Source organism: Papaver somniferum, chromosome 8, assembly GCF_003573695.1.
Source record: "Papaver somniferum cultivar HN1 chromosome 8, ASM357369v1, whole genome shotgun sequence".
Classification (NCBI taxonomy): Eukaryota; Viridiplantae; Streptophyta; class Magnoliopsida; order Ranunculales; family Papaveraceae; genus Papaver; species Papaver somniferum.
In genome coordinates, this window is record NC_039365.1 from 58,993,648 (window position 1) to 59,020,281 (window position 26,634).

Consider the following 26,634-nt stretch of genomic DNA (forward strand, 5'->3'; position numbering starts at 1 on the left):
CAAACATGAAAAATGAATGGGCAAACCAACAAATTTGTTGGTTTGTCGAGTGAAATGAAAGAACAGGCGCATGCTTGATGGAATGTCGTGCGGTTGAGGCACACTCGCTGGCGTGTGTGCCAGAAACACTGGAGTGTGTCTCAAACTCGTCCGTTATTCCATTACACGATAGCGTCTCCGGTGAAATCCCGCGTTTTCCCCAAAACCGTCAACGAGTACTTTCATCCAATGACTGTTACTCCTTTTTGTTTCCCTATAAATTCAGTTCATCTCCAAACTTAAAACTCACACCTTCTTCATCTCTACCTCAAAATTTCACAATTTCATACCATCTCAATACTCATTTTTCTTTTATTTCAAACAAAACTATTCATATCAACTCAATATACCAGAAAAAAATCTCATCTCTATAAATTTCATCCCTAACAAATATGGCATCCTCATTGCACCGATCACAACAACAAACACAACAACAAGATACATAACTAAGAAACACAAGAATTTATGGTGTTAAGTATACGATGGATGAAGACGAGTCAATTTGTAGGAATCATGTATTATATACATTAGATGAAATCAATGGTAATTATCATAAAAAAAAACCTTTTTCTGAAAATATTTTACAAAAATTTTGTGAAGAAACCGGTAACATCAATAAACGTGATGTCGAAGGGTTGTCTCATCGTTTTCACACAATTTCAGCATCCGTTAGTGAATATGTAGCTTTTATCATCCAAATGTGGCGCAACAAAAAAAATGGTGAAGGCGAACCGGAAGTGGAGCGAAGATATCGGGAAGAGTGGCAAAGATCCAACAAAACGAGCTTCCAACAGGAAACTTGTTTCACCCATTTTGAGGGTGCTTAAAAAGTGTAGATGGTGGATTTTCGACAAGGGTTAAAATCTTAAAACCATAATTATACGTGCTCCTGATCCAGAAATCAGAAGAGTATTGAGGCTCATGTCTCTCATCGAAGCATGAAAGCTCATGCCACAATAATCTCTGACTGAGAATATTGTCTCTCAGAGCATATGTAGATGTGTAGTCTCTCAGCTGAGGCAACGACATATCTCATAATACTGAGCAATTTCAGTAATTACTTCTGTAAAGAATCGAAATGATTGGACGGCTCCTAGATGTGTTAATCACTAGTATAGAGCACTACGTCTTCAGGACGTTGCAATGTTCCCTGACTTTACAAAATAAACATTTCAATTCAAGCGTTCTGCTTCAGCTATCTCATACCTCGATTTCGGAATAATTATAATGCTCCTAGACAGCGTGCCTGCTAGTATAGAGCCACCAATTAATTATTTCTAGTCACAAGATTCATCAATTGAATTCCTAGAAAAATACTCTGCATTCCGCATAATATTTCATTACTTAAATTTATGGTTATTCCCAGCAGAATTCCATGGGTTAGTAATAAATATTCAACGTACGGGCATCCGAGCCACCATCGAGTAAGCCCCGAGAAAATGGTACAAATGTATTCAACAATAAATGCACTAACGAACACCTGAATGCACGAACGAACATTCAATAACACGAAGGAACGATCAAACCGTGGAGAAAATAATAATAAAAAATACTTAAAGGAGGCGTTTAAAGGGACCCGGCCCACCGGCCGTCCGGTCACGCCGTCGTGGTCGGTCCCACGCTTCTCCCTTTATTTTATCATATTTTATCATTTTTCTTTGATCCCATGAAAATCCCTTCAATTTATGAAACTCCTTCATTTCATGGTATTTCATTCACATTAAGGAAATTATATAAAAATTACATAAAATTAGGGAAGGTGTCACGGGACCGTGGTCACTAGCCGTCCGGCCATGCCCTAGCCGTGACCGGTCCCACACCTTGTAATTACTTATTTTATTAATTATTATTTCCATCGTCTCATGGAAATTCCGTAATCTTATGAAACTCCTCAGTTTCATGGTATTTCCTTCACATCAAGGAAATTATACAAAAATTACATAAAATTAGGAAAGGTGTCATGTGACCGTGGTCACTAGCCAGCCGGCCATGTCCTAGCCGTGACCGGTCCCACACCTTGTAATTTATTATTTTATTAATTATTTCCATCATCTCATGAAAATCCTTTAATTTCATGATATTTCCTTCAAATCATGAAAATAATATAAAATTAGGCAAAACTCACGGGACTGGGTCCTAGCCGGCCGACCATGCCCAAGCCGGTCTCACACGTCCTTATTTTATTATTATTAATATTATTTGTTTCCCTCATCTCATGGAAACTCCTTCACTTCAAGGAAACTCCTTGATTTCAACAAACTCCTTGATTTAATGGTATTTTCCTAAAATCATGAAAATAATATAAAATTAGGAAAAGTGCCATGGGACCGGGTTCAGTGGCCGGTCGGCCATTCCTTGGCCATATCCGGTCCCACACTTCACGATTCCTTCATTTTATTATTATTTCCTTTGTCTTATGAAGTTTCCCCAGTTTCAGCAAAATCCTTGATTTCTTCATATTTTCTCAAAATGTTGCTCAAACGCACATCAGAAAATATCAAGATTCTCAGGACTGAGACACAGACACTTTGGCAACGTGAGCATGTTACCTTGACCGACCAAGGTAGGCTCTTTGGCTTGCAAGGAGCCGGTCCCACACATTTTCACAATTTGACCTAATTTGCGCAATTGCACGTATTAGGTCCAGAACCCTTCCAAATAACTTGGAATTTCATAAAATGATCGTCAGTCAACCAGGGCCGGTTTCATGACCCCTTGGTCGGTCCTTCATCTCTTCATAATTTATCAGGTTTTATCACCTAAGGTTCATACGAACATTATTTGAATAAATGATTAAACCAGCATTTAATCATCTTTTCACCAACTGGTCTTCAAGAGACTTTGGTATTTTTGCTCACTTGAGCATTTGGGAGTTACATGGTCGACTCATCATCCCATGTAGTCGGTCCCTCTTTCACTCCGTGGTTGATTTTCAATAAATCATCATTTGATCAATTGATCAAAATTAGGGTTTCGGATCCAAAGCTCTGCAAAACATAACTCTGAGCATATTCAAACACTAATAGTTTTACGTTGATCCCATGATCAACATTCTAATTAATTATACTCGGTTCAGTTACCAGTATTTTAAGTTAATATTTTATTTTGGTCCTGCTACCAATAATTCATCAAACGAGCAACTTTTGCTCAGATGAGAAATATTTGCTCATACTAAGGAATATTGGTTCAACTATCAATATTCAACGATTCATCAAATGAGCAACATTTTCTCACCTTAACTATCAACAATTACTCGAGAATTATACCTCTGTCTCAACAGACACGTTTAATTCATGAGTCTTATAACATTTGCAAATCACGTTCGACTCAGCAATACAAGGACTCATCGTCCCATAAAGTCAGCAACTGACTAACTAAATACACGCCTGCCTTGCAGACTCCACAATCACGAGACATCAATCGTGTCACATGGGGGGATATTAACTAAAGTTTTGGTCTGGCGGTCGACGACACGTGTGTTTACCCACGATGAGAATGTGAGCAAGTTGTGCAATCAGTTGAAGGAGTTAGCAAAGTAGTGGGTAGAAAATCAACCAAGTCTCCGCACGATGAGCAACTGGTTTTAACATGATTTCCACTTCCCCACTCTTTGACTCCAGCTACTATCACACTTCATGGGATCAAGGTGTTTACAATTCTAGCAATATAAATAAGTCTCTGAATCATGATTGAAACAACAGACAATTCTCGATAGACAGTCTTTCGTCTACACGAACTCATCGTCTTAGCAATTACTCTCAACTGAGTAAACTCAATCATTCAGAAACTATTTCCACGCAAAATACACAACACACCAGCAATCCTTGATCACCATTGATCTCACACATTTCTCAGCTTCCCTCCTACAGATCGACCCATCATCTCTTGTGACCGAATTGACTCTGGAACGACCATTCCTTGGTTTAGGCCGGAGTCCTACAGATTGATCTCTCGAACTTAAAGCACTCCCTTCTTGTAGTGCATCTGTGTGAGGTTAACCATTTCGCTCGGTTCAAGGAGGCTCCTCCGCACGGTCGTCTCCTCAATTCCATAAAAACCAGCAAATCGTTTTTCTCCATCTACAACAAGTTTAATCCATACTTGCTGGAAGGTAATCAAGTGCCTGCAAGATCACCACAATATCCAATCTCGCAGGATTTTCAGAATGGTGGGCCTGCTTCCTCACCTGGATGAACTATGTCTCCATATACCGGGTCTCTAAGTAGTCAGAAACAACACAACTCTAATCTAGACGTTAACACCAACGTCCAGAGAAGAAGAGGAGGGGGTCAGAAATCTGCAAAAGCAGCGAGATGCGCAGCCCAACGAGTATTAGAACAAGGTTCAAACGAGTTCAACTATGTTGAGCACAAGGAATTCGATTTGAAAATAAAAGCAGATAGAGCCAGGGACCGTGGCATTGTTATAAAGCAACAACGAAAAAGTAGTTTTTCACGAGAACAATACTACATGGATTGTAAGCTAAACAAGTTACTCTCCTTGAATACTTCAACAATGAATTCACGACAACTTGCTGTATGGACTAAGGAAATGGATACTGCCGAACAACAAGTCCCTCAACAAACTGGCCAGTATGAGAATGTGGAAGAAGACGAAGATGATGCCTCGGAAGAAAACAAAGATGAATACAATCTTGATAACTGATTTTAATTATTGTTTAGTAGTTACATTTAATTTAATTGTACTCGTTTATTTAAAATTACTTTTAATATAATTGCCTTAATTTTAATTTTAAGTGTAGTCGTTTAAATAAACAAATTTAAATTAAATAACACATTAATTAAAATAAAAAACACTAAATTGAAAATAACATATATCCGCCTCTCCCTCGCCTCCGCACATCGTCTCTTGCTCCTTTTAAAACCCAAAAGTGCTCAATTAGATATTATCATAGTTGTTCATAGATTCCCCTATTTTGGAGTCTGTCAGTGGCAAGTCTATATTCTCTAGCCGGACACCCATGCTCCACCATAAGATTCGGCCTCAAATCTTCGTCTGGAAAACTAGTCCAGGTTGGGTCAAGTCTGGTTTCTTCAATGACCATGTTATGCAGAATGATACAAGTCAGCATAATTTTGTTCATTTCTTGAAGATCAAAAAAGCGTGCCGGCCCAACTATGATGGCAAACTTCCTTTTCAGTATGCTAAAAGCGCGTTCAACATCCTTTCTGCATTTCATTTGTTGGGTGTTAAAGTACTTCATATCTTCGAAGTCGTCGGTCCAAAACCTACCTGACTATAAGCTTGAACCATAGTTGACCATTATGGAAAGATTTCATCTGCTAGATAACAACCTTGAGTATAGTGATGGCCGTTGATGGTGAAATTATAGTGCGGTGTGATCCCATTCTTAAGATATTCAAACAATGGTGACTTATACAAAACATTGAGATCGTTATTTGAACCCGAGAGTCCAAAAAAAGCATGCCAAAATCAACAATCATAAGTAGCTGAAGCTTCCAAAATTACAATCGGTTTTGGATAATGACTCTTATATTGGCCTGCCCATTCAACTGGACACGCATGCCACGTCAAGTGCATGCAGTCAAGACTACCTAGCATTCCTGGAAAACCCCTCGCAGTGTTTTCTGCAGTTATTCTTTGAACATCTTCCTGAGTAGGCTTGCTTAAAAAGGTTGGACCAAAATGCTCGACTATTGTTTCGTAAAACAATTTGAGATACATAAGGCGGTTGTTTTTCCAATACGGATATAATCAACTGTGGAATCCGGTGGTATCCCGTAATATAGTATACGGAGGGCCGCAATGACCTTTTTTTCGAGACTAAAGCCTCGTACATGTCATGCATCATACTGATAATTAAATAAAGGTTGTACCTCACAAAACTCGGCAATAATCCTTTGCGTCAATTTGCGGCCCATGCGGAATCATCGCTGGAAATCCTCATCGGAATAAACACAATCATGATTAAAATAATCTTGCATCATCTTGTCGTGGTAAAAAAGTCGATCTCGCTACGTCCATCTTCTAGTCATAACTTCATATGGCTCTAAAGGCTTTGGTATGATCCCGATTTGTAATTGCAACATAAAATTTCTCCTTCTTTTATCTTAAATTGTACCTTCATCCATTTGACGCAAAAACTCCATACATATTTCTTTCTTTTCTTCATACAACTGATAAGCACATAAGTGCTACATTTTATACCCATATTTATATTAGCTAGAACTCAATATGTTGACTTATGCCACTATTTTAGTGCTTTTGTAGAAAGTACAACGAGATTCGATCATCGGAGGAAAATTGGCTCAACTAGAAGCTAAATTGGCATTTTTGATTTACTATGTCGAAAGAGTCGGAGCCGGATTAAAGTGTGTTGGATGGCTGGCAAGCCAACTCAAGTGCCGCACCACCAGAGGCATTGACTAAATTAAACAAAGAAGAGTTTCCATTGTTTGAGCATGTGATTCCACTAATGGGCCAAGAGAACAGCAGACAAGGGAGTTTCTACTAAGCATCTGCTGGTGTTCTCAGCCAAAGACAAAGCACACAACAACAAAGAAAAGGTGGTGTTCGACAATGAAGTGGCGGAGAAAGTCGTTAGCTGAATTGGTTTGATGACTATAAATGATGGGGCTGATTGTGGTGTTCGAGTTCAAGACAGATGTGTGTTTACTAGATGTATTCAAGGTGGAATTTCAATGCCAGTTCAACAACAGAAATTGCAGCAGCAAGACAAGAAGCAAAGGTGGTGCTTTCTGTAGTGGGTTTGGTGTTTGAGATTTATCTCAGTAAATCGTGCACGTGAAGAAGTTTGTAACCGAAGTTACGAGTGAATTGACTAGTCTTAGGTGGTGTTTTTGCTACCAGTAGAGAAATGGGAGCTTTGTGAACTGGGTGGTATTCTGCACTCTCGTTTGAAGCAGCAGCAACAAACAAATGTGCTGGATGGATCGAGTTGTTATAATTGGTACAAGGAGAGAAATCAGATGGCACGGAAACATCAATTAGCTGGGAATATGCAGTCAGCGGAAATGGAGTTCGGAGATAAACTGGATAGAGTTCAACGGGGTATGGTTGCTGAGGGCGAGCTGCAATCAGTTCAATAGCGAAGAAGCCAGAAGAACTAATGAGAAGATGGAAACTGAATAGAGAAGAAGCAATCCATGGTGATGATGTCCAGATAGACGGAGTTCACTTTTAGTTCGAGTGTCACAACATATTCGACTTGGAGGAATAAAGTGGGAGATATGCGTTGTGGACCTGGGTGGCTTGATTGGATTTGGACTGGGCCTGGAACTGTTGGCTAGGTATTTCCAAATCTCGCATTAGCTTTATAATGAAGGAAAAACAGAAAGAAAAGGGAGGCCGCCACAGAGCCGAGAAGGAGAAGAACACTGTTGCGGCTGTTTGGGAGACGAATTGAAACAAAGAGAGGCGATAGACTCCGTGCTACGAAAACAGGGGTTTGGAGTTTCGATTTCAATTTCATTTCGATTAGCTTGTCATTCTCTTTGATTGATTTATTTATGGCTTTTGAGAAAGCCATGTATTGCTAAACTTGTAACTAGGTTTTTTGGTGGAAATTACTTCAAGCATAGACCATTATGAAATAATTTGAATTAATTTGGTATTAGGCTATTTTGAATAGAATTGTCGAAATCCAATGTTTATGATTTATTGATTTTATAAATAATATTTGTTATTGCTCCACCGTCTTTGTACGAAGTAAAAGCCTAAATGCACAAATGTATTTCGTGTTCCAATTTTATTTGTTACAGTATTTGATAATCCATGCTTAGGTTAAATCATTTGATGGGTTATGCTTAGACGACACAAATAGTGATTGTGAACCGATAAGTATATTTTCAATAATCTTCTTGTCATTATAATTTGATAGTCCATGCTTAGGAAACTCTGATGGGTTACACTTAGGAGATGCGAGTTTATTATCGATAATTACAACAATAATAGGTGTTGCCATAGAACGAAGATATAAATGCATATTTGGAATTCGAAAGCTTTTCAGTACTTAATTAGAAATAGTAGTGGAACCCATAAACCCTGGTTACCAACTCTTCCATCGATTTCATTTTGTTACTTTAGTTTATTTTTCTTATTGTTATTTTTCAAAAATCCAAAAACATTTTTGTCGGTTAATTTATTAGAGATATTGGTTACAGTATTTCCACCGCTCCTCGTGGGAACGACCCGTACTTTCCTTTGTCTACATTGTAGACACCGTGCGATTGCGGTTTATTATAAATAGGCATCTCCGGATCCTATCAATTTTTGGCGCCGCTGCCGGGGAGCGGCTGTGAAATATTGTAATTAGTATTTTTGATTTTGTAAATATTTAGGTTTTGATTTTATTTATTTTTAATTTTGTACAATATTTTTTTCCTTTTGACCTGTTTTGTGTGTTAGAGTTTTATTTCAGATACCTTTTTGAGGATGCTGAGTGCTTCTCAGGAGACGTCATTTCATATGACGCTTGGTGAATACATGTATGGGTCACGACATAAGGAAGTTCTTGCTTATAATCGTCTCAGGTATGGAACTTGGAATCCATGTAATTTCGCCATGGGTGGTTATTAAAATGAGTATCAACCCCAATACCATGAGGGTGAAAATGAACTTGACATTATAAGTGATTTTAGGAATCATGATACCGATATGATATCATAATCTATTGTATCTTACCCAACTCATGATCATTTAACTGATTATTTGTCTATTCAAAAGGACGATAGTTGTGTTAGAGATGCCATTTATTCAGATAATGATGATTTAGAAGAACATATTTATATTGAAGATACTATTGTTGAGTCTGATGATTTAAAGACAATAGACGTGCATAATGAGATATTTTCTAATTATTCAAATAAAGAGTTTCCTATAAATCACTTAGTTGCTGACAATAATGAGGCGATTATTCATGATACTGTTGCTCCATTGAGCTCCTATTTTGTTGACTCATCTTGTGATTTCCTGATTGTTGATGTGAATGTGGAGGCGATTGCTATTGGTCAGGTAACTGCTGATTTTGAACCAATCTCAGTTTGTTTAGCCCACTTTGCAGATTCTGATGATCCTATGCTTATTGACATTGTCAATGCAATGCGCTCTCCAATAGTTAATCAAGGTAACTCAACAACGGAAGTTATTTCCGCGGACTTAGAACCAGACTTAAGAGTTACTAATTTTGACAAACTTGAATCACTAGATGCATGTTTAAACCATTGTGCCGAGTTAGATGATTTTGTGCCTTTTTATGTTGTCAATGCATTGATTCCTATGATTTCTAGTGAAGATAATATGTTGACCGAACGTATTTCAGCTGATTTAGAACCTGATTTAGAGTGTGTTTCCGAAATAGAAACTAATATGTTTGTTTTCCATGAGAGTTATATGCTTATCTTCACTAAGGATTGCTTTATATTGAGAATGGATTTACACGTTTGTTTTGAGGTTTACAGTGTTTGCAGGTTCACATTTGCAGCTGACCTGATTTGTTGGATTGATCCCCAACTTTTCAGACTTTATATATATGCTTTGCGAGGTACTTTGGTGTATTATCACCCTGTTTGAGATTCTTTTCCTGCAAGATGGGATACGAAGATTATGCTTTATGGGAGTCAACCCATACGATTTCGCTTCATGGGAGTCAACCCATCAGATTTGTTTTCTTTCCTTTATCTTTTATTTATTTGCTTGAATTTCCCATCTTAATTTCTATGTTGGATGATTCAATTACATTGAGGACAATGTAATGTTTAAGTGTGGGGGAGTGGCACTTTCGTTAACTATTTTCAAAATAAAAAAGAAAAAATGAAAAATGATGACCAGCTGTTTAGCGGGTCAACAAAAAAAAAATTAAATTTTTTTTTTGATGATGACCAGCTGTGTAGCGGGTCTAAATTTTTTTTTTGAATATTATGACCAGCTGTATAGCGGGTCTAAAAAAAAAAATAATAATAATAAAAAAAAGATGACCAGCTGTGTAGCGGGTCTTGTGTATGGTTTTTTTTCATGACCAGCTGTGTAGCGGGTCTTTTGAAGAGAATTTTCTATGACCAGCTGTGTAGCGGGTCTTGCGTATGGTATTTCAAATTTTCATTTTATGACCAGCTGTGTAGCGGGTCTAATTCTCTCTTATGATATGACCAGCTGTGTAGCGGGTCAAATTTTTTTTGTTTTGCTCGAGGACTAGCAAAATATAAGTGTGGGAGTGTTGATAAGCACATAAGTGCTACATTTTATACCCATATTTATATTAGCTAGAACTCAATATGTTGACTTATGCCACTATTTTAGTGCTTTTGTAGAAAGTACAACGAGATTCGATCATCGGAGGAAAATTGGCTCAACTAGAAGCTAAATTGGCATTTTAGATTTACTATGTCGAAAGAGTCGGAGCCGGATTAAAGTTTGTTGGATGGCTGGCAAGCCAACTCAAGTGCCGCACCACCAGAGGCATTGACTAAATTAAACAAAGAAGAGTTTCCATTGTTTGAGCATGTGATTCCACTAATGGGCCAAGAGAACAGCAGACAAGGGAGTTTCTACTAAGCAGCTGCTGGTGTTCTCAGCCAAAGACAAAGCACACAACAACAAAGAAAAGGTGGTGTTCGACAATGAAGTGGCGGAGAAAGTCATTAGCTGAATTGGTTTGATGACTATAAATGATGGGGCTGATTGTGGTGTTCGAGTTCAAGACAGATGTGTGTTTACTAGATGTATTCAAGGTGGAATTTCAATGCCAGTTCAACAACAGAAATTGCAGCAGCAAGACAAGAAGCAAAGGTGGTGCTTTCTGTAGTGGGTTTGGTGTTTGAGATTTATCTCAGTAAATCGTGCACGTGAAGAAGTTTGTAACCGAAGTTACGAGTGAATTGACTAGTCTTAGGTGGAGTTTTTGCTACAAGTAGAGAAATGGGAGCTTTGTGAACTGGGTGGTATTCTGCACTCTCGTTTGAAGCAGCAGCAACAAACAAATGTGCTGGATGGATCGAGTTGTTATAATTGGTACAAGGAGAGAAATCAGATGGCACGGACACATCAATGAGCTGGGAATATGCAGTCAGCGGAAATGGAGTTCGGAGATAAACTGGATAGAGTTCAACGGGGTATGGTTGCTGAGGGCGAGCTGCAATCAGTTCAATAGCGAAGAAGCCAGAAGAACTAATGAGAAGATGGAAACTGAATAGAGAAGAAGCAATCCATGGTGATGATGGACAGAAAGACAGAGTTCACTTTTAGTTCGAGTGTCACAACAGATTCGACTTGGAGGAATAAAGTGGGAGATATGCGTTGTGGACCTGGGTGGCTTGATTGGATTTGGACTGGGCCTGGAACTGTCGGTTAGGTCTTTCCGAATCTCGCATTAGCTTTATAATGAAGGAAAAACAGAAAGAAAAGGGAGGCCGGCACAGAGCCGAGAAGGAGAAGAACACTGTTGCGGCTGTTTGGGAGACGAACTGAAACAAAGAGAGGCGATAGACTCCGTGCTACGAAAACAGGGGTTTGGAGTTTCGGTTTCAATTTCATTTCGATTAGCTTGTCATTCTCTTTGATTGATTTATTTATGGCTTTTGAGAAAGCCATGTATTGCTAAACTTGTAACTAGGGTTTTTGGTGGAAATTACTTCAAGCATAGACCATTATGAAATAATTTGAATTAATTTGGTATTAGGCTATTTTGAATAGAATTGTCGAAATCCAATGTTTATGATTTATTGATTTTATAAATAATATTTGTTATTGCTCCACCGTCTTTGTACGAAGTAAAAGCTTAAATGCACAAATGTATTTCGTGTTCCAATTTTATTTGTTACAGTATTTGATAATCCATGCTTAGGTTAAATCATTTGATGGGTTATGCTTAGAAGACACAAATAGTGATTGTGAACCGATAAGTATATTTTCAATAATCTTCTTGTCATTATAATTTGATAGTCCATGCTTAGGAAACTCTGATGGGTTACACTTAGGAGATGCGAGTTTATTATCGATAATTACAACAATAATAGGTGTTGCCATAGAACGAAGATATAAATGCATATTTGGAATTCGAAAGCTTTTCAGTACTTAATTAGAAATAGTAGTGGAACCCATAAACCCTGGTTACCAACTCTTCCATCGATTTCATTTTGTTACTTTAGTTTATTTTTCTTATTATTATTTTTCAAAAATCCAAAAACATTTTTGTCGGTTAATTTATTAGAGATATTGGTTACAGTATTTCCACCGCTCCTCGTGGGAACGACCCGTACTTGTCTTTGTCTACATTGTAGACACCGTGCGATTGCGGTTTATTATAAATAGGCATCTCAGGATCCTATCAACAACATTTCATCCATCTCCATATCTTCCTTGGAAGAATCAAAATCAGGATTCATGGTTGAAAATCGAAAGCAATTGTAATTAAGAAAAGATTGATAGGATGAAAGATTGTTGGGATTTGTTAGATCAAATTCGAGCTGTATTTATGGAGGTAGAAACTAGCCGTTCCGGTGACCGTTTAAAAGTAGCCGTTGGCGGTCTTGGTTCAACTCTAGTGGTTCTCCTACGCACGCCAACATTTGTTCTACAAATGCAGTAGTTGTCCTTCAAACGCCAGCGGCAGCACTTCGTCCTGACGCTTGACAGTCAACCGCCCACTTCTTTTCCATAGTGCAAAACCACATTTGACCATCCACCTGGCTCAACAAAAATTTGATTTTGTACATTGCCATAGGAATTGCCCAAAAGACCATCAAAATTGGAGACCACAAACTCGTGTGGTGTACAGACATTACAAATACGCCAAACAGGTGTTCTTGTTTAGCAATTCACATATTATAAATCCAAATCGTCAATTAAGATAAGAACCAATTAGAACCGTAGATGAAGTGCAGTACATCCCTTTTCTTAAGGGGCAATTTGGGTTTTTGGGTTCTGACCTGTAGAACAAGAAATAAGTGTAGATCAAAAACCCCCAAATTGCTTTCTCTTTTTTCATTTTCAGCTAGGGTTTTGCGATAGAGAAGAAAGAAAACCAACAAGTAGTGTTAATCAGAGAGAGTAATGGCGAATCCACAGGCAGTGAACTTTCTCACAGGCTTAGCTAAAGCTGCATTTTCTCTCGGTGTTGGTGCTACATCAGTGAACTCATCTCTTTACACAGTTGACGGTGGTCAAAGAGCTGTTTTGTTTGATCGATTTAGGGGAGTTCTTGATGAAACAGTAGGAGAAGGAACTCATTTCTTGATTCCATGGTTACAAACACCTTACATATTTGATATTCGTACTAAACCCCATACTTTCTCATCAGTTTCTGGTACTAAAGATTTGCAGATGGTTAACCTAACCCTTCGTTTGTTATCTCGTCCTGAAGTACCATCTTTACCCTCAATTTTCAAAACCCTAGGTACTGAATACGATGAGAAAGTTTTACCCTCGATTGGTAATGAAGTATTGAAAGCTGTGGTTGCTCAATTTAATGCAGATCAGTTGCTTACTGAAAGACCTCATGTATCTGCTTTGGTTAGAGAGAGTTTGATCAAAAGAGCCAAGGATTTTAATATTGTTCTTGATGATGTTGCTATTACACATTTATCATATGGTGCTGAATTTTCTAAAGCTGTTGAACAAAAACAAGTTGCTCAACAAGAAGCTGAGAGATCTAAGTTTGTTGTTATGAAAGCTGAGCAAGAAAGGAGAGCTGCTATTATTAGGGCTGAAGGAGAAAGTGATTCCGCTAAGTTGATTTCTGATGCTACAGCTGCTGCTGGTATGGGATTGATTGAACTTAGGAGGATTGAAGCTTCAAGGGAGATTGCATCCACATTGGCTAGGAGTCCAAATGTTTCTTACCTTCCTGGTGGTAACAACATTCTTCTTGGGCTGAACCCAGGTCGTTGAATCGGTAATATCTCTTTCTTGGTTTGTGCTTAATTTTTCTTCAATTGATGGTTGCCATGTCTTGATTGGAGAATTATGATTGGTTTGATAGAGCTAAATGTTTCCAGTTGATTACCCTCTGTACTTTTAAAGCTATATTATGATTGTTAATGTTGTTTGGTGTAGTACTCCTGGATTATTTAGAGAAGGACCAACATGCTTCAGTACTGTATTAGTGGAAGAATTTGAAGAGTTAGCATTAGTTAAGTTTCATGTTGTGATACTAGCTCCACTTGTATCAGTGCTGCGTTGGTGTGATCATGTGAATTAGTTTTGTGTTTTTGTCAAGTGTTAAATTATGGTATTGATACTTTTTAGATCTAGAATTTTGATTTGTTGCATCTGATTTTTTTCTTTATGTTCTTGGTTATCAACTTGCAAATGATACTTGAAAGGTTGGATAGAGAATTGTGATTGTCATTTTGGTGTTTTATTCAATTTAAAAATGGATCAAAATGCTTTGGAAGGTAGTGTAGGAGATATGCACTGTTAGCTGGTATTGTGCATAGGTTAACCTGTGTGAGGATTTGAAGAATAAGTTGACAGGAAAATTTAATATTGTTGCATTATGTTGTACTAATGGTAGTATAATTGTCATCATATGTTAGAATACCCGAACTGATTTCTGTTTTCATCTGTTACCTTGTTCTATAAGGGTAAAATGTGAATTTGAATAGAGTGATGATTGAAAAGGAGGCCCTTATAATGTTGTCTGTCATTCTATCCATGGAACAGTTTCTGATATCTGCATTTTGGATTGGATTGGAACAAATGTCAGACCCTTTTTGTTATATGGAGTTATATTAAAATTGTAGGAATTCAGAAAGCCTTGCAGACTTGCAGTCAATCTATCATGTGCTTGGGACCTAAAATCCTAAGATTTCAGGCTAGCTAAAGAGATTTTCTTCTCTTTTTTGTTATTCAACTAGTCTTACAGATTGACATGTGTAGACCATCTATGCTTACTCATTTGGACTAGTTTCCTGCTTTTATCTTTAAACTGGTGGATGGTAAGAGTAAGGAATGCATATGGTGCATGTTCCTAAGTATAAACTCAAACTAGTAAATGTCTAGGCTATTGCATCCTGTGGATGTTTATGCTTACTCATATGGTGCGTATACAAGATAATACTTTATTGAATTAAAGATTTTGGTTTTCAACTGTCACTGGCTCACTAACAAGCTATATTTATTTTTAATCCAAATACCGTCTATTACCTTTGCCATCAAGAAGCTAAATGACTTCTTGATATGAAAATAAGTAACATGATTGTCATACATGTTCTGGCCTATTCTTTCTATAGGCTTCCCTTTCCATTTATTAGTGTCTGCTGACCTAACACAAGTAGTATATTAGTAATTTGACTGTTGGTTTTCAAGCTTTCCCATTTTAAAGGTTCCAAATTTTCAATTGCAAGCATTGTGGATCCTGTAAATTAAGATCCCTGAACGTGTTGGCATCTTCTTTTATGTGTAGTAATTATGGATGAGGATTTCTATATGCTAATAAGTCATTCTATCTGTCTTGGTTGCAGAAAACTTCAGATGGTGCTATTCTCAGAACTGCATAGATTGGCTGATACTCTACTTCCTTAGGGTGGGATTTCAAAGATGTTCTTCTGTCTTTAGTCTTTTTTTTTTTCTACTTAAGAAGACTAAAGGGTGATGATAGAAGATTTAGTATGACTGGATTGTGGATGAAGAAAATAATACTTCCTTAGTCAAACTTCCTTTTTAGTAGGAAAAACAATTAAATGCGTTGTTTTTTTGATAGGAAGGATAAACCTTGAATTTTGAGTTGATTGTCTCTGTGAGAACTCCTCAATCTGGTAAAAGGGTTTTGATGTTTAGCTGCCAATCAGCGTATTAGATTTGTGAATCGTGATAGCAACTGTTAATGTTACAAGAACGTAGGCCTGCAAAGCTGAGTCAGTGCAGTCTTGCAAGAGTTATACCAACCTGTTCATGTGATAGCAACTGTTAATGTTACAACAACGTAGGCCTGCAAAGCTGAGTCAGTGCAGTCTTGCAAGAGTTATACCAACCTGTTCATAAGATTATGTTCATCAGTAAGGTTAGTCTGAACCCTGAGCTCGTGTGAGAAAGCTGGTGGGAAACTGTTAACTTTTTCCTCGTACAGTCTCAAACTTAACTTTTTCCTCTCATGAGAAGAAAGAAATATCTCCCGTCTCTATGAAACTCGGGTAGAATTTTTCTTTTCTTATTTGATGGAGTTTCTTACAAATTTTTTTAAGCTAAATCTTTTCCAGTCTATTGTATTTGGTTTGGTAGGTTCTGAATTGGGCGTTGGGTTTTATTCTCATTGTATTTGGATTGGTAGGTTTGAGTTGTGAAAAGGTTAGAGGGAAATGGAAAGAGTCTATCCATTCTGCGACATCCAATAATCAACTGATTGATGTCCGAGAAAATTAGCATTTCCGATCCCAACTTCTTTTATCTTGTACTGCCTCCGCTAAAAAATGGTTCTGCCTATTTTTTGGGGTAGTATGCATTACCTGAATTCGAAAGACGATGTTGTTAGCAGGCATACTCATCGAAATCATCAGTCATGTTTTGCGTCTACAAAATCCGATTTTACTATGCAATAGGATACTTCTGTGCAAGAAGAGTAAGGAATGGTTAACGTGGGACCCCCATGTTACCTGGTAGGAACAACCAGATCTCATTCGAAGACTTTGCACATTTAGTTGGTCAACTCGTCGAGCCTACTCCCTTTCTCTTCTACTCATCTCGGTTTCAAACTACCGTCGGTTACTGTACGAAGACACAACATTTTTCAATAACTGAAGAAAACCTGTTCTGATTCTTCTTTCTATCAACTCCAACCAAATTTGGCATTTATACACACCCGTTACTGTAAAACTGTTGATCTTTCGATTTCAGATTTCCTTTTGTAAATTATTGTTTTTTAATGGTGGAAGAAGAAGAAGCTCTCCCACTTGATGGAAATGCTCATAACAAGGAAATTAGAGAAACACAAAAAGAGAGAGGAATAAAAACAAGGTTATGGGATTTTATGTTGGAACCTCTTTATTGGTTTAAAATGCTTGCTCATGAACTGCATTGGCGTTTTATTTTTGGTGTTGTTATTATCTATGGAATGAGTCAGGGTTTAGGTGGAAGTTTGTTTAATGTTAGTTCTGATTATTACTGGAAAGATGTCCAGAAAGTTCAGCCATCTGAAGCACAAGTTTATTCTGGAGTTATTGGTATTCCCTGGATTGTTAAACCACTTTGGGGTATTCTCACTGATGTCGTTCCAATTGCTGGATATCGAAGACGACCCTACTTCATTTTAGCTGGTAATATCACACATTACTGTTTACTTTCTGCTTTATGTTGGATTTCTTGATTATGTTATAATTTGAACGCATTTTCAAACTCTATCAGCATACTAAGTCCGCAGTTTGTGTTTCTGAGTTTTGAGATTTTTTTGTGTGTATTAGTTGAGAAAAGGAGATACAACATTAGATCCCTGAACTACATCCTGTGTGTTCACTGCTGTTTGGCTGTTTGTATTATGTTGATTTAGATTGTCAGTATTGTATTTATATAGACGAGGGTTCTTTCTATCTCTTGCACTCGAGAATCTTAATAATTTTGTATGAATTTGAAGCTTGCCGAAGTCCTGGAATAGTCCGTGATAGTCTGATAATTGATAAAAGAGACCACTTCATTGCTTTATGCCAAAACCTTTATCAGTTACCTCCCAAACTGAGCTGAAGTGGGTCGTGTAAGCCTTATGTTATGGCTTACACTTCTTTTATACCCAAATATGATACATCTTTGATATAAAGCAAGTTATACAGCGGGCATCTGCAAACCTCTTGAGTGCAGTTCATCAATTTTCAGCCACAGGTCATTTAATTTTGTAGTTGCTACAACTGCTCGGTCTAAGACATCGATCTGTTAAGGGGGAGAAAATGGACGTAGAATATACACCTTTCTCTGACAAAGACCAAACTCATATTCACCTACAGAAACCTGAGTCCATAAGGAGGCTTATTTGGTGAAAGTCATGACCTTTTTAATGGAATCACGAACCTTCTTGTTTCATGTTATGTATTGGCCTTCACTGGAAACAAAAGAAACTAATGGTTAAAATTCCTCTCTAATTCAGGTCTTCTTGGTGTGGCCTCCACACTCCTATTGTCACTCAAGAAAAAGGTGGATGTGATGTTTGCATTGCTATCTATGACGGCAGTGAGTGCTGGCGCAGCCATAGCAGATGTAACAATAGATGCCTGTGCAGCAGAGAATAGTATGGCGCACCTTTCCCTCGCAGCGGACATACAAAGCTTATGTGCATTTTGCTCTTCCATTGGACAGCTTGTCGGATTCACGATTAGTGGATTTATTGTTCATCAAATTGGCCCTAAGGTACTTAAGTCACTTTCCTATGTAGCTGTTACTAGAAATGCCAGCTTCGGCCTCTGGCCAAGGTGACCACCATGAGCTACAAAATTTGCGGGTCCAAAAATACCCTTGGCAATACTTTTATTTTTGCTCAAAATGTCCATGACATCTTTCCGCAGTTACCATATTTCTTAATTTTTATCTGTAAGGCATCAAAGACTTCACTTGAGGCCCCAAATTTTCAGAATCTTCTGCTCTAGTAGTATCAGCATGAATACTTGCATAACAATTTGCTTCTACTCTTCTGATAGGGAGTGTTTGGAGTGCTGAGCATTCCTTTTGTTCTGGTTTCTTCGGTTGGAATTCTGCTCAAAGAACAGTATGTTCCCAATTTCGCCTACAAACAGGTAATAGTGGTCCCTTCATTTTGTTCCTTAAGAACTAAAAGCAGATTTATCAACGTCTGCATTTCATTTACAACCCTGATATATCAGGTATACCAGAAATTCATCGACGCCAGTAAAGCTACTTTTACAACATTAAAATGCGGGGATGTGTGGAGACCATGTCTTTATATGTACTTATCTTTTGCACTAAGCTTGAACATCCATGAAGGAATGTTCTATTGGATTACAGACCCGAAAGCTGGACCGGCGTTGTCGGAGGTACTTTTTAGTCTAATTCTAAGCTCACTGCCGATATGGCAGAAGAGCAATTATGATTTATTCTTGCTTTCATAAATATACTATTCATGTTTACTGCAGGAAAGTGTTGGATTAATGTTTTCGTTTGGCTCAATAGGTTCCCTTCTTGGTTTGTTACTATACCAGAAAGTTCTCAAGGATTACCCATATCGTGGTGTACTTTTTTGGGCTCAATTGCTTCATGGTATCATTGGAATGCTGGATTTGATATTGGTATTGCGGTTGAACTTGAAACTGGGTGTGCCAGATAAATACTTTGTTGTGTTGGACGAAATTGTATCTAAATGTACTGGCCGTATAAAACGAATGCCTCTTCTTGTGATAAGTTCCAAGCTATGCCCCCCCGGTATCGAAGGCACTTTCTTTGCTTTGCTGATGTCTATCGACAATTTTGGTTCCCTCACATCATCATGGGGAGGAGGACTCCTACTTCATGTCTTAAATGTTACCCGGTCGAAGTTTACTAACTTGTGGCTTGCAATCTTAGTACGCAACATAGTAAGATTACTTCCATTGGCTCTGCTATTTTTGGTGCCCAGAAGTGATCCCTCCTCGTCAATTCTACCAGCCAAAATTACCAAAGCAAAAGAAGATGAAGACGTTGACAAAGCTGGCAATATTGAACTTGTTTCCTTGATAGGCAGCACGCGGTGAACCGAGAGTAGAAACCTGCAGTTGGCATGTATGGTTCAGCGAACATACCATTTGGTAATTTACTTGATTCTTACAAAGAAAACAAAAAACTTTTTTTCTTTATCTTATTGCTATTCAACTTTATTTCTTCTTTTGTTTTAAAAAGTCCAATTTTCTCAAAGGTTGTAAATTATAAATTGGTTTGGAAAAAGATTGAAACTCAATTTGATCACAAATTCATTAAACATTGTATATTCCTGTATTCGTTTGATAAAATGCTTAGTCAGTTTAGTCTTTAGTATGCTTGTCATTATCTGTATCATGGCTAGCATGCTCTGTCCTTTTTTTACCCGTCAGATTTTGAAAGTTGTCGTTCTTGTTCTTGTTAAAGGGGAGACGGAAACCGCGTGGTTCTCTTTGTATTAAGAAATGCCAATCTCATTCTCAGTTGCTATAAAGAAGATCTTGTGTATTCAGGGTTCGCGCAGACGTATATTGGTGCCTTCTGAGCTGGGATTTGCATAGAGATGGTCGTAATGGGTGTCAAAGAACTCAGGTACTGTAACTGGTCATGATTTTTAAGATCATCAGCACAAATGATTTTTAGTACTTAGTTCTTGGAAGATGATGGCAACAACATCGACTAAATGCACAATATAGACAACTATCCTAGCTTAACACTTGAACACCTCTCTCTCTCTTTGCTGCAGGGAAGTAGTTTTAAAAACAAAATAGATCACCAAATTCGTTGGTCAAATTCTAGCTATACATCTTCTTTCCCTTCCCAGATCAGGTGACGGAACTCCTTCACTAGAGAAACAGTGTACTTCGCTTACAAGTATGTTTATGTCCATACTATAATCTCATTATTATCTCTCTTTCTCTAGGTATAACTGCGAGCCTCTTCTGCAAACCCCACCTTAGATTTCTTACAACACGTATGTTTTTTCCTCTATATATGTAGAGTGTTCTATACAGAGGTAAACCTCTATATCTATATAAATATCACTATATAATCTTTCTTAAAATCATGTTTGTTTGATCACTATCTAACAACTCTATATTGTATACCCAATTTTATATATTTCTCATTTTATCTTTATAATATTCAAAAAATCCATGAATATCCATTACAACCAAAGATGTTCAAAAATTCCAAAAGGAAAAAAATGTATTAGAAAATACAACCAAAGATGTTCACTTTTTCTGAAACGGAGCGAAAATATAACTTTTTTCTGAAACGGGGTAAAAATATCACTTTTTCTGAAACGGATCAAAAATATCACTTTATCTGAAACGGGCGAAAGTATCACTTTATCTGAAACGGGCGAAAGTATCACTTTATCTGAAACGGGCGAAAGTATCACTTTATCTGAAACGGGCGAAAGTATCACCTTTTCTGAAACAGGGCAAAAATCACTTTTTCTGAAACGGGGCAAAAACATAACTTTTTCTGAAACAGAACGAAAATATCACTTTTTCTGAAACGGGGCAAAAATTTCACTTTTTCTGAAACAGGGCAAAAATATCACTTTTTCTGAAACATGGAAAAAATCACTTTTTCTGAAACGGAGCAAAAATATCACTTTTTCTGAAACGGCGCGAAAGTATCACTTTTTCTGAAGCATGCGAAAGTATCACTTTTTCTGAAACGGGGCGAAAATATCACTTTTTCTGAAACGGCGTGAAAGTATCACTTTTTCTGAAACGGGGGAAGTATCACTGTTTCTGAAACGGGGCTAAAGTGTCACTTTTTCTGCAACGGAGCAAAATATCACTTTTTTCTGAAACAGCGCGAAAATATCCCTTTTTCTGAAACGGGCGAAAGTATCACTTTTCTTGAAACATGTAAAATTTTAGATTTTAAATTAAGGAATTATTTTTGGACATTATAAGTTTGTTCGAGGATATATTAGTCATTTGAAGGTTTAATAGAGATAGAGGCTCAAAGATAGCACCTCATTGGTGCTATTTGATTTCTTCTATATAAATAGAGATTTGCCTCTATCTTTGTAGAGGTAGTGGAAAAAACAAACACCAAATAAATGGGACCCACCACTATATAGAGGGTAATAGAGATTAGCCTCTACATAGTGGAAAAAACAAACATGATGTTAGTATCATAAACAATCCTTAGATTCCTCTGCTGAAAGTTTCCAATTATCCCAACTTCATCTTCTGATGATAGACTAGCAAGAGCTAAACAAACTTGAGAAGCATCATCTTTAGCAAAATAAAACATACCTAGCACATCCACGTTTACGTTGACAGTATCTTCAAAATGCATATTCAGTGTAGGAATGTTCACATTTTCATACGCTGACAAGTTAAAACAAGTATCTAATATTGAGTAACTTGGTGCCGTTGGATACCCCGAGAACTGTGTAAGGAACTCAGTTTTTAGAGCATTGTAAACTGATGGAACAAGTCTTGAAATCACAGTTCCTGAATCAATTAAGGTTCTACCTGTAGCAAACCCAGGAGCCTGTATAGCCACCCCTCCAATGCTAAAACTAGTAAGGTTTAGAAAATAAAAAGTAGAGGGTTCTGGGTTTGAGATCATTTTAGTGTAAGAAATAGGTGTGGAATTCTTGTACACAGAAGCATCCCAGCCGAAAGTTAAAGAACCCGAAGAATCAACCTCAGTTGAAGGCAAACAGTAAGAGAAAACACCATCGAACTTTTTGGAAGTTTGAGAAATTAGTGAGAGATTGCTTCTTCCTAGACCCAGTATACCAGAAGCTCCTCCGAATAGTCCTTTATTGTTTCTTCCACATCCGAAGACAAAATCTTTCACATAAGTTTTACCGACATAGAGTCGTTCTCGTCCTAGTTCACCACGAGTATAGGATCCATCACCATAGTTTACTACATAATTGCAGCTATTTTTTTGATCGGCACCACAGACTCCTGCAAACCCAGTTGCACCTTCAAGAGACTGGCAACTGGATGAATTGCGTGCAACAGATTTGTATGAACGGGAGAGGCCTGGATTCAGGATAGGGTCTTGCTGGCTGTAACATAATTTGCAAGGTTCGCATTGAACCCATGTAAGATCGCTTCCTGTATCCACAAGTACCGTCATATTCCTTTTACCCAATTGAAGTGTAATAATGTAGTTCAGAGTTAAAAGTTTAACTCCAGAATACAATGGGATTTCGTCTTTTGTGCTGTAAACCATTTTGCCAGGAACTTGTTTCTTTATTTTTGCTTGCAGATAGTGCACCCTACTATTGTCACTATATGGACAAGAGTAAAATATCGAAAAACGTATCATCAGTTCAGAATCATTCAGACATGTTTCAAGGTTTTGGTTCACGTGATAAAACTGTCACATCTGATACATTAATTAAAACTGTGGATAACTGGGAGACACGCCTATAAAAACAGTTAGATAAACTTTCAAACAAAAGTGATTCTGATTTGATAAAGATGTTGGTGAGGTAGTCTCACAATATACCAAAGTGTTTGACCATCTCTTAAACGGGAAAGGGCCATCATCATCATGTCTGATTAGTTATCAGACTCCTATATGTCGAGAAAACAAAAACTTGAGAAAGTTCTTTAAAGGTTATGATTGTGATTATCATCTATTACAATCCCTTCTTAAGGATCGCGAAGAAGATGTGCGTTCAACAAATTATGAATGTGAAAAATCTTCGTAGTTGGAAGGAAGTAAGGTTTAACTCTCAATAAATTCTCTATATAATAACAGAATTTTTTAAAGCGTTCTCATTCACCGGATTGATTCTCGTTTCTGGTTGATTCTCGCTTTGGTTGATTTTAGCCCCACTTTTATTTTTATTTTTGTAATGTTTAAAGATTTCGGCCAATAATATTCAAGGAAAATAATTCTTTTCCATAATATATTTTTCAATTTTTTTTATTTCCTAAAACAAATATATCTATATTAGCAAAAATATTAAAAAAGATCGTCTTAAATATATTTATTCCTATCACTAAAATATACTAAAAAATAAAACAAAATAACATCAAGAAATGTATATTTCATCACGATTCCATCAAAAAATCAAATCAATCGTATAACAATAATAAAAATATTCAGTGGCCAATGTCCAATTAAGAATTTCATAATTAAACTGATTTTAACTACAATACTAAGAGGTTGGAATAAAACGAACGACAACAGATGAAATTCAGAGAACAAATAGATTTAATATCAAAATGCATAGAGTTACGGATGCTTATCATAAATGAAATGTGCTTCCTCTTGCGCAAAAAAAAAATGTAATGGCGATTAATCCTGTACAATATTCAAAGGACAAAATCATTAATAAAAATCGTGATAAACCATGCATGATATTTAATAAAATTTTAAGAACGTGAAAAATAAAAAACATTAGATGAAATTGCAATAGCCACAATGAACAAATTTCAGAATTACTTTTCTCAATATTATTCTTTACATAAAAAATATTAACAAAAATAACAAAATAAAATAAATTTGTTTCTATATGCTCAATGTTTTTTATTAGGTAAAGTAGTTATCCAAAAATAAAATAAAATAATACCGAATGATATTATTTCCAAAAAAAAAAATCAGTGACAAAATAATATAAACTTTACTACTGCAAATCAAGGATATTAGAAATCTGAATATTTCTTAAGAATACATCAAAGACAGAGTCAGAATAATATTTTTAGATTTTCATTGGTAAATATAAGGTGAATTTTCAAAAATTATTGTTAGCTCCCTCTACATAAGAGAACAAGCCGAGCCTCAGTATCGACGCCGCTTCTTTGCTCCGTGGCTTGATTTTTCTTAAGAGATTTTTTATTTATTTTAGGGTTTGGGTTTTATGATGCTTCGTCTGATATTGGATTGTCTTTGTTTAGCAGATGTGGTTAGATTGTCGCTACTTCTCTACTTCGAATACAACTGCCTCACTCTAACGGGATTTCTTGGAGAATCTGCTTAAAATTTCCATACGATTCCCAGTCCGTGTCTATATAAGGCTTCATGTTCCAAGTATGCTTAATGGTTTCTCCATGCCGACGGGTTCATCGTATCAAGAGGTAGTTTTTCTTTTTGCTGTGATTTTTTTTTTCTTTTTCGGTTAAATATCTTTTTATTTACTACTGTTATTTGGTTGAAAAATAATTGCTTGAGATTTGAGATTCTATTTTTTCTAATGTTTGTGATAAAGAATTCATATCGCTCTCAGATAAATGTTTTGATGGAACAGGTTTTATTTTTGGTTGATTCACGACAGACTTGTGATTTTGGAGCCAGGATTCGTATCTCTCTCAGGGATATTGAGTTTCTACAGTGAAGATATGGTCAGTATCTAATTTACTCTCAATGGGTAATGGGTCACTTCGATTTTATATCAAATAACATGGTGCTTAACGTAAGCTTGATTAAGAGGGTTCTTGATTATTAGCTTAAACTATGGAAAAGAAACGGATGAATTTGAATTTGTCTAACAATAATGGTGTGTTTAAAAATAAGGTCTATCTGTATTTTTGGAGTAGTAGTGTTTTGAAGTTATATATCTCTTATTTTTTTGGTTGTCGGTTTACTGCTACTAATGTTGGTTTTCTTTGCATTTTTTGCAGTATCAAGAAAAAATATGTTATCCTGCCAATAAACATATTAGTCTCAGAGGTCATGAGAATGGATCAAGACTTTTATCTCGGTATACTTAGACTTTCTGAGGGTTAATCTTCTAATATATTGTTATTGAATTTGAAATAAGAATGCAGTCATGTGACTGATACTCTTCATCTCAGAGTAAATGTCTTTAAGTTCCGGACTATTTGAATACATGATAGCCTTTCATATTGGATGTCATTTGGGTCATCTTTTGTGGAAGAGTTAATTTTCATGGTTACCCTTATAGTATACCATGTTAGGATCTTGATTTGTTTGGACCCTTAGGTGGGATATGCTCCTGTTTGGGTACATTTCAGGTCATTCCTGTCCAGTCAGATCTCCAAACAACTATTGATTAGTAAACATGATTTCCGTAATCATTAGAATTTGAAACAGAAAAAATGGGAACAAATATCGATTAGCATACAAAAATGATATTTTTTAACCTCCACTTTACCTCCCATCTGTTTTCTCTTCACCTCCACTTTATTTGCATTTAACAATCCTATTTGGTAGTGTTAGCAGGTGATGGCACAATAACGTTTGTCGAAGGTTTGTATATCGGTAACTCCTCTAACACCATTTCTAATGATGTCTAATATTAAAAATTGTTTAACTTTTTAAGAAGTGTGAATTATGGCTCATGCAACATATCGTTTCCTCCTCCATGTACTTTCTTCCCTCGATCGATTTCAACATTATTTTTGATAGCATATTCCATCTTTTTATATAATGTGCCATTGAAGGTATTCTTAAGGGTTTAATGATGTTGATGGATTTGTGTTCTCCTTCGTATTTGTATAGTTGATACAGATCCCTTGGTCAACTTCTCAAGAAAATGTAGGGACATGACATTCCCGGATATTATTTGCTTTAACATAAGATGATCTATCAGTCACCTGGATAGCAAAAGTGTTTCATTATCATCACCATACATCACGTATATATTATAGGGGAAAAAAAATCAGGTCTAACCATGATGGATCACCCTAGCATTTGGGTTCCCATGTAGAACAAAAACAACAACTTCTGGTTGGATGTCAAAAATACTAACCGATCTTCTTTGTAGGTAGACATGAAATTACTACACATCCATTGCCTGGTCCAAAAATATGGAGTTCAACTATGACAGATGTGACCGGCTGGGGAAAATAAATGATAGTACTACTACTTTGTACATAAAGCCAATGAGAGTCGTTTCAAAAAGCAACACTGTGTGGCAACTTCATTTACCTCCTCCGGTATTAAAATGAGATTGGGCTAATGGGTACGAAGTACTTTTTTTGTTGCATCTCTTTACAAATCCTATGGTCCACACCTTAATCTCTATATAATTTA

At 36.8% G+C, this 26,634-nt stretch overlaps 3 protein-coding genes and 1 long non-coding RNA gene across 8 annotated transcripts; 3 read left to right on the plus strand and 1 right to left on the minus strand.

Moving 5' to 3' along the window:
- The first annotated feature begins 12,997 nt into the window (after window positions 1–12,997).
- Window positions 12,998–15,823, plus strand: LOC113301276 (prohibitin-3, mitochondrial-like). The gene is made up of 2 exons (XM_026550043.1): window positions 12,998–13,930; window positions 15,501–15,823. The coding sequence occupies exon 1, from the start codon at window positions 13,090–13,092 to the stop codon at window positions 13,924–13,926; it is 837 nt and encodes a 278-aa protein (XP_026405828.1). The 5' UTR covers window positions 12,998–13,089; the 3' UTR covers window positions 13,927–13,930; window positions 15,501–15,823.
- A 147-nt stretch (window positions 15,824–15,970) lies between these two features.
- On the plus strand, window positions 15,971–20,550 carry LOC113301274 (probable folate-biopterin transporter 2). Of its 4 annotated transcripts, none has more exons than XR_003336164.1 (7): window positions 15,971–17,288; window positions 18,107–18,366; window positions 18,654–18,749; window positions 18,837–19,007; window positions 19,107–19,754; window positions 20,071–20,235; window positions 20,390–20,550. XR_003336164.1 is itself a non-coding variant. In XM_026550042.1 (5 exons), exons 1-5 carry the CDS (start codon window positions 16,898–16,900, stop codon window positions 19,698–19,700), a joined length of 1,512 nt encoding a protein of 503 aa, XP_026405827.1. In that variant the 5' UTR covers window positions 15,971–16,897; the 3' UTR covers window positions 19,701–19,931. The 4 variants fall into 4 exon arrangements, 1 of the variants encoding a protein (XP_026405827.1); XR_003336166.1 differs by having other exon boundaries at window positions 20,157–20,235; XR_003336165.1 differs by lacking the exon at window positions 20,390–20,550 and having other exon boundaries at window positions 20,071–20,302.
- A 1,215-nt stretch (window positions 20,551–21,765) lies between these two features.
- Window positions 21,766–22,956, minus strand: LOC113305586 (aspartyl protease family protein At5g10770-like). Its single transcript, XM_026554606.1, has one exon. It carries the CDS (start codon window positions 22,954–22,956, stop codon window positions 21,766–21,768), a length of 1,191 nt encoding a protein of 396 aa, XP_026410391.1.
- Window positions 22,957–24,235: 1,279 nt separating this feature from the next.
- LOC113303041 lies at window positions 24,236–25,622 on the plus strand. 2 transcript variants are annotated; one of them, XR_003337276.1, is made up of 4 exons: window positions 24,236–24,354; window positions 24,540–24,716; window positions 24,887–24,980; window positions 25,260–25,622. It is a non-coding gene; the product is annotated as an uncharacterized LOC113303041 (long non-coding RNA). The 2 variants fall into 2 exon arrangements; XR_003337275.1 differs by having other exon boundaries at window positions 24,247–24,365.
- The last annotated feature ends 1,012 nt before the right edge of the window (window positions 25,623–26,634 follow it).